The sequence below is a fragment of the Adiantum capillus-veneris genome, chromosome 11 (genome assembly GCF_014529385.1).
Source record: "Adiantum capillus-veneris isolate H3 chromosome 11, ASM1452938v2, whole genome shotgun sequence".
Taxonomy (NCBI): domain Eukaryota; kingdom Viridiplantae; phylum Streptophyta; class Polypodiopsida; order Polypodiales; family Pteridaceae; genus Adiantum; species Adiantum capillus-veneris.
The window spans coordinates 105,169,527-105,177,963 of NC_140941.1; the positions used below are offsets into that span (position 1 = coordinate 105,169,527).

Genomic DNA, 8,437 nt, shown 5'->3' on the forward strand with positions numbered 1-8,437 from the left:
AATGCAACCAATGCATGAGCATGCACATCTCTAACATCCCAACGAGATTGCTCAATCGTCAATAAAACAACTCTAGTAATAGCAGACCTGTCAGAACCTACAACATCCTCAACATGCATATATCCACAAAAGACAGACATATATCAATGCCCTGCACATCATTCCAAACTCCCTTTGACACAAGAACATGTGCCATCATGTAAGTCCACATTGGGTATTTATCCCATCCAATTTGTCCTCATCAATAAACATCTTGAAAACATTTGTGTTGTTGTCAACCATGGCAATTGACTGTACCTTATGTGAAAATTGCTCGGATAGAGGAAAAACAAAGTAAGACTTAACATGTGCTATGTTGCACAACCCAAAGAGGATTGTAAGGGACCACCTTTTTAAAAAATTAATCTGAAAAAGAAAGGACAATTGCTTGCATAGTACTGACTATAGTGGAAACAGAGGCCGAAATGCTCAAAAAGACTCTAGAGATTTTTCAAGCATTTGCCATAGCTTCCAGTTCAAAGTGTAATGTTGAGAAATCAAGATTGATCTCCCCCTCAAAAAAAAAAAAAAAAAGACTCGTTTGACCCAACTAAATGCTTAGGTGAGATTGTCTCAAAAGAAAATCTTTTTGCCATTTGGGGGCCCTAATGGAGGTTGGAATCACTCACAAGTAAAGAGCGGATCATGGAAAAACTGATGCATCCGTGGGAGAATGTGCCATCCCCTTCTAGAGTAGGGTAAAGGTGAATAATGTATCTCCCTTCTCAATACACAATGGGCTAAGCAATGGCCAGAATTTATGTGTGAGACGGTTGCAAGCAACATTTGGGACCCTCGATGGCCCCAAGCGATGATTTTTTCTTATGCAGGTGCTCTGTGGGGATATTCCAATTGGCACTAAGATTCTTGCCAGAGGAATGGGTCCAAATGGGTGCTCAAGATGCAAATCGCCCAGTGAAGATATTCTTCACTTGTTAATATCTTCACTTGTTCAAGGACTACGTGGCTATAAGAGGACTGGTTAGAAAAATATGCAAATGGATATAAAAGACCTGGAGGATTGGTTTTTGCAAGAAAGATTTTACCTTAGGAGGGAAAAGTATGAAGAACCAAGCTCTGTTAATCTACACACAAATTGTTCATTTTTATTACTTCAAAAAGGTCTGGAGGACCAGGAATCGATGTTTCAAATTAGAGAAATGATCGTATCTATTGGAAAAAGGAGGAACTCTGACGAGTGGAACCAAGCAGATCACACTACGAACTGTTGCTTCTAGAATTACGTTTATGAGTCTTGGGCTATGTAGCTCCTTTTTGTATCTATTGGCTCCTCAAGACACATCTCGTGCTTGAGGGCTTCCGGTACATTTCTTTGTGATAAATCTAATACATCCACTCACAATTGCAAGATCTCTCCCTTATTTAGAGTGCTTGAGATTACAGTGGAGCTTTGCAAAGTGATTTGATATGACTATTGTTGCTATTGTTCATAGTATTTTGAAGCTAGTAAGCATAAGAGAGAGTGTCATAATTAATTTAAAAAAAATTGATTTCTTCTTTTCATCAAAATAAGAGATTGGATGGTTATGCATGATTTTATAAGCAAGATTGGAACCAGGGGAAGGTAAACTTTTTGATGCTTTTAAATTGAAGAGAATGAATCCCAAAATTGGACCCAAATTAAATGTAAAATTTTACATTTGTTTGGTATTCTAAGACATGGTCAAGACACATCTTAAACTCTTTCCATTTTTGAGCAAATCAAGGGCCTTATTGATGTCCTCAAATGGTAGAACACATGAGATGTAATTTTCTGCAACCACTTCCTGCACATACATGCCCGAAAGTCGAATTAAGTATTGATGTATACAAATATATGTGTGTACACACACACACACACACACACACACATTTACTTTAAAGATGCTTTTTTGACATTGATACAATTTAGAACTTTAGAGTAAGTCACATTATGGTGATGGCTACATATTGAGCATTGTGTATGGAGGAGTTAGCCTATGTTTCAATAATTATACAAACGTTCAATAATTATACAAAGATAGGAATAGCAAATTTTATACCTTTTATAGCAAAACCTCCCCACTGCTTGCCCAAATGGAAACTTACAACCACTTTAAAACCCAAGATTCCATAACTTTTATGCATGAAAAAAGGAAAGGTAATTACCTTTTTTGTGATCATATCAACAAGACCCGGTACATGTGTCTTTCCCTTGAAACCTCCAAATACACATCCCATGATTGATCTTCCACATAGTAGGGAAGTAGGATCCAAAATCAGTTTGCTTCCGGGAGTATCTAGACCAACAACAACAGTCTTGCCGTGTCCCTATACACAACAAACAAAATTTAAGACATTTTCTTACCTTGATAAAGCACAAATATACTATTGTGCATTTTATCCCATCATGGAGGGCAACCACAACACCTTGAAACTTTTGGCAACGAAACAATAGGGTGTGATCTACCTCTTGAGTACTTTCTAGAGCAGCTACCACTAATTCCATTTTCCCCGCACACTCAAAGGCATAGTCGACACCTCCATTTGTTAGGCCTTGCAATACCTAGTCCATTCATAAACGAGCTATTGGTATCAACATACTTATCAACTACATCTCAATGCATTTTAAAAATTGGAAAAAGCATTTTCATACCTGTTGTATGGGTTTGTCACATTCCTTTGGATTTACACACTCCGTGACACCGCACTTTTTTGCTGCATCATCAAAAAAAGAGCTTATGAATATATAATGGTGCACAAAATAAACAAAGTCTTTTAGAGTTTTAGTATCTTACCCAACTCAAACTTGCTAGGGTTTATATCAACACCTATAATTCTTGAAGCCCCTGCAATTCTAGCCCCGTCTACGGCCTGTTAGACAAATGGTTAATCAAAATGACTAGAAGGATTCTCTTTGTACTATTTTTGAAAGACAAAACTAACCGCCAATCCTATGGTACCAAGGCCAAAGACAGCTACGGTAGATCCTTTTTGAACATTTGCAATATTCCAAACAGCACCTAGCCCTGCAACATGTCCAAGCTTATAAAAGTGATGCATAGCCCCACCTTTGTAGACGTTTGATTATAAACTGTGTTTTTCAAGATAGATTAAGATCCTTTTGAATGGCACATACGATGATGGAAAAATTCAAAAGTTAAGCAATCTAAAAACAAACGATTTTTATTTTTTTGTTTAATGTCTTGTCTACTTTGGCCTGCTGCTTAAGGACAAAGTCTTTTACAAAAAAACAAACCAAAAATCAAGCCCAAAGATCAAATTTTGTTTATAATGAGTGGTAATGCTTCAGAATCTAATTAAATGAGCTTTCTACAAACATCTCTATAAATTTATTGTGCTAGGGAATATCAACTAAATATTTCTATGTAATTTCTTATGCAAATATTTGATTTGGTGCCATAGATTAATGAAGATATTGTTACCTGTTGAAACACCACAAGACATTAGACAAGCCTTGTCGAGTGGGGCCTCTTTACTAATTTTGGCACAACAATTAGCCTTAACAACGGTGTATTCGCTAAATGTGGATGTCAAGAAAGGAAGGATAAGCTGAGTTCTCCCTTCTCTAGTTATGGAAAACCTGCATAGTTAAAACACATGAAAACTTTTTAGATTCTCTTCTTCTTTTTCTTAGTCAAAACACACAAGAACTTTCTAGATTCTCTTGTTCTCTCTCTCTCTCTCTCTCTCTCTCTCTCTCTCTCTCTCTCTCTCTCTCTCTCGCACACACACTCATATACTTCCACAACATACACTACACATTTGTAGCATCACTACCCATAGATCAATCAATGTTGAGGCACATTATCCTACATGACAATTGAACAAAATCTTTAGTATGCTTGAGTACCTATCCCTATATATTGTCGCCGCCAAAGGAAAAATGCTATAGTGATGTATGCTCTTTTTGGAAAGAAAAATAAATCCTTTTTTTTTTTGGAGTTTTGAGCTATTTTGTAAGATGTTTCTTCAGTCTAACAAAAATATTAATATGCGTAATTATGTGAAGTTTTGTTTTTCATTTATTGGCGTGACCAAAGGAAAAAGACTGCAGTGATGTATGCTCTATAAGCTGAGAAAAATAAAGCCTTTTTTGGAGTTTTGAGCTATTTTGCAAAATTTTTAATATATACTAACATAGCAAAAAAATCATTATTATGGTTCTTTACCACTCATTAAGACTTGGCACATTTCGAGATTTGTGAAAACAAATTAAAACATCATTTTGGGACCATGATTATAGTTAGGAAGGTTATGGTATGAGGGCTCTCTCTGGTCCTACACCAAAACAAGGCTTCTTTGGTTATCACTAGCTTTTACGACTCGATAAACCATGTTTTGTATTTTTTCACTTTTTTCATGGGCATGCCTCGTGATGTCATCACACATCTTCATCCCAACGGAGTCGGTTTGGCCTTGCTTACATGAAAGTTCTTTTTGCCTTAAAGTTTTTTTTTGGTCATTTACATGAAAGTTTCTTTTTGCCTTTTTTCATAATTTTCCATGTGGCCTAAAAAAGTTCAGAATACTAGTACGGTCGGCGGCCTCTCTCTCTTCCCCCTCTCTCCCTCTTTATCGCGTGCAAAGGGGCTTTTTTTAGTTTTGGACTTTAGCCTTCAGGTCGCAAATTGCGACACGTGTAAAGGGCTCCTCCTTCCGTCATATTATGTTAGTAGATATAACATTACAAAAAAATGAAAAATCTTTAGCAAGATCGCTCCTAGAAAATTAAGATTGGTCCTAAAAAATCAATCTTGCGAGTTAAAGGTACAACCTATTCCATTAATTACCATGAAATAGATTATTTAGAAACGGTCACCTTGACTTTTGGTCCTGTGGATGGAGCATCATGGTTGTTTTAAGGAAAGGCCAATATTTCTCACAAAGGTTGTTGATTTGAGATTTACATGGAGCGCATTTCCCACATTCCCCTTGATAGACAGGAAGAACATGATCTCCAACCTTCAAATCATCCACGCCTTCACCTACACTCTCCACAATCCTATGTGCATATAGAAAGAGTGAGAAATGTTGTGTAACTCTCTCTCTCTCTCTCTCTCTCTCTCTCTCTCTCACACACACACACACAAGCCCTTGTGAGATCCTCATAAGTTCTTAACCTTGTTTTCCATCAAGCAAATCTTAGGAATTTTGAGCATTTAGTTTTAGATGCTATTTCAACTTTTTCTTACTTATACCCATCTTTGTTGAGCTATGATATCCAAAAATGATGTATTTGTCTCATAGGCCACATTGGCTCTCTCTCTCTCTCTCTCTCTCTCTCTCTCTCTCTCTCTCTCTCTCTATATATATATATATATATATATATATATATATATATATATATATATATATATATATATACACACACACACACACACACACACACACAAAATAAGTTTGGAAGATGTTTACATACCCTGCTGCTTCGTGTCCAAGTATTCGTGGAAATTGAAGCTGGAATGAAAGGAGAAATAGACATTAAAATGTGACGATATACATCCATAAAACACAATCGTACCAATTTGGATCTTTGAGGTTTCTCTTGCAATGTTAAAGATTTCTCTCGTTCTCTCCCTCTCTCTCTCTCTCTCTCTCTCTCTCTCTCAAAAGGGATAACCAAGCTAACAACAGACAACACATACATAGAGAAAGGAAGAAGACAAGAAAATTTTAACATCGTAAGGGCAATCCCAAGAGATCTCAAAGATCTATCTGATGAGTCCAGTCTACCATGCTTGGGTAATAGAAAAGTTATTTCAATTTCCTCTTCTTATTCACACACACACACATAAGAGAGAGAGCGAGAAGGTAAGAACACGGAAAGAAAGAAGAGATGAAGAGAAGTTATCAATGCTTCACATGATACCATCAAAAATTAGAAGATAATGTGCCTGGCTAGAAGACCACTGAAATATGAGCTATTTATATATCCTCAAAGATGTGTTTTAGCAGGGCACAGAATGAGTTAGAAGGTCAATAGGGACATACCCATATTAGCAGTTAATATCCTTGTTGAAGAGCAAAGATTTTGACATTCCCAATTTTAACCTTCAATTATAGGTCGCAACTATAATTGAATTTTAATTCCATGCTTGTAGAATTTTCTTCAAGGCAAGTTCGTACGTAACCTAGCTAGGATTTCTGAATTTTAACCAGTTAATAATTCCACAGAGAGAGAGAGAGAGAGAGAGAGAGAGAGAGAGCTCTTTCCTACCATTCGGGAACTGGAGAGAGAGGGGGAGAGGCTTTGTACCTGCTCGACGCCCAGGAAGGTGAGGTCGGTGTGGCAGAGGGAAGTGGCAGCGATACGAATGCGCACCTCGCCCGCGTGCGGTGCGTCTACCTCGATCTCCTCTATCACCAGTGCCTGATTCGCTCCCCATGCCACCGCAGCTGCAAGCCGGCAATCACTTCGTTAGAGTCACATGCGCGCAGAGAGAGAGAGAGAGAGAGAGAGAGAGAGAGAGAGAGAGAGAGAGAGAACCTTTGCATTTGATGGGTAGCGCTGGAGGTGCCATGGCTTCTCTGCTGTGAACATTCTTTTGTGGGAGCAGGCATAGCATTTTATACTTGTAGGCGTTTTATACGTGTAGGCAGGAGGATGCTATTATTTTGAGTTGAGCCTAGACAATTTCATTTTACTCAAGAAATGTCTTGCCCATGTGCAATTACTTCTCCTTTTCGGCCTGCCACCGGGGGGACCTTAGTAGAATGTATTTTTCCTGCAAATGACGTGGCCTGAAGAAAGAGTGTCAATGAAGGAGCACCAGCCACAAATGGCTTAAGCAATAAAAAATGCATGGAGTCGAAAAAGGAATTTCCAACAACAAACTATAGGCATGCTTGCACTCTCAGCAATCCCTGCTGACTTATTAGGATGTTTGCTTATGCGAAACATCGTAAGGTGTACATCTCTTTTTTCGGTTGTGTATGTAGCTTCTCGCTGTTGCTCATTGTTACTTACACATTGCACATGCACTCTGTCAGGTTGGAAAAGCCTCAAGCTCAGCATAGGATACTCCTTGAAGATTTAAACGTTTTGAATGATCAAAAGCATATCAAGTGTGTTGTCGAGGAGAAGTGGATGCCAAAAGCATGTCAAACCAGCAAGCATTAGCAAATTTGTAATAACTCTCGTAGACCAGATTGCTTATTATATTGGGTGATGCTTGCGGCAATTTCTCCTAGGCATGACCTAGCTTAAATGCTATTTTTTAATGCTGATTAGAAACCATAATTATTGACATTTTCAGCGGTTGTGTCTGCTTTCAGGCGAAATGGCTCTATTAATAGAGAGCTTGGGTGTGGAAGAAACTCCCAACTTTGGAAAAATACATTATGCAGCCTGCAGATTTCGTGTGAGTGATCTGGACAATGCGATTCCTAGTGAGGAGGATAACCACATAAAGCTTTTTATTCCTCAAGGTAGGACTGTGTGGATTGCAAAGCCCATCTCTACTATAACTAACTCACAATGATTTCTTTCTCAATGTTCAAGCATAATCCATTAGGCAACTCGGTGACTAGGGAGTACGTCTCTAATGGATCCAATGGTCACCTTAATTAGAAGCTTCAAAGGAAGTTTTGCAGACCACTATCACGGACCTGGTACCTTGTACAACCACGTTCATGATCAGCAGTTTGAGGCTTCTGCTGATAAGAAAGATGACGAAGAGAGCACACGAAGGAAAATGGAATTAGGTGCTACTACCATGAGGATGGCAGCTTTGACTACTTTGACAATATAGCAGTGGTCATTGTGAGGAATTGGATATGTGCAAAGCGGACTTTTTTACAAGGTCTGTGTCCAGGACAGCTTCTAAAGATGTTAAGGAAGTTTTACATCAAGCTGTAGCATACCACCCCAGTATCTAAGTGTTGTGGGTTCAGTTACGAGCACAACTATTGGAGACGGCTAACAGTTGGCTTGAAAATGGACTGGTTGAAGAGACTGAAGGCTAACAGTTGGAGACGGCTAACAGTTGGCTAACAGTTACGAGCACAACTATTGGAGACGGCTAACAGTTGGTTGGCAGTCTGAAAGCTGCTCTTTTCAAGCTCTCGACCCTCCCTCCCTCTATGTTTTGCCTTTGACTAACATATGTTGATTGTAAGAGAATTCTTTTAACTACACTTCCAATCCTGTTGATCGCTCTTTTGTGTCTTACCATCATCAATCTCGTGCCTATAAGTGATACATGGTGTTGGTTTTGAATGTTGTTGTGTATGTGATCTTTATTACGGGGTTTAGTTCCATTTCTGACATGCTTTGTGCTAAGATATTCCCCACAATAGTTAGGGGGGTTTGAACAGAAATTTGCTAGGCAGCTATGTGGATAACAAATATCTTGGTGACAGAGCTGTTTCTTCTACTACATTCATCACTTTGTCT

General features: G+C 38.4%; 1 protein-coding gene across 1 annotated transcript; it reads right to left on the minus strand.

Annotated features, from left to right (window-relative positions):
* Positions 1-1,620: 1,620 nt before the first annotated feature.
* On the minus strand, positions 1,621-6,563 carry LOC147447776 (alcohol dehydrogenase 2-like). The gene is made up of 11 exons (XM_086523491.1): positions 6,530-6,563; positions 6,299-6,438; positions 5,462-5,499; positions 4,862-5,044; positions 3,465-3,622; positions 2,965-3,047; positions 2,817-2,892; positions 2,675-2,736; positions 2,489-2,584; positions 2,188-2,349; positions 1,621-1,826 (listed from the first exon to the last, which is right to left on the minus strand). Exons 1-11 carry the CDS (start codon positions 6,561-6,563, stop codon positions 1,713-1,715), a joined length of 1,146 nt encoding a protein of 381 aa, XP_086379617.1. The 3' UTR covers positions 1,621-1,712.
* Positions 6,564-8,437: the final 1,874 nt, after the last annotated feature.

What these genes read in the sequence shown, in the direction of transcription:
- LOC147447776 (XM_086523491.1), bottom strand. Translation starts at nt 6,563, where the DNA reads ATGGCACCTCCAGCGCTACCCATCAAATGCAAAG. An exon ending in CTTGGACACGAAGCAGCAGG is followed by an intron (nt 5,045 to 5,461) that starts GTATGTAAACAT and finishes ATATGCACATAG; the next exon opens with GATTGTGGAGAGTGTAGGTG. An exon ending in GTCTTGTGGTGTTTCAACAG is followed by an intron (nt 3,048 to 3,464) that starts GTAACAATATCT and finishes GACATGTTGCAG; the next exon opens with GGCTAGGTGCTGTTTGGAAT.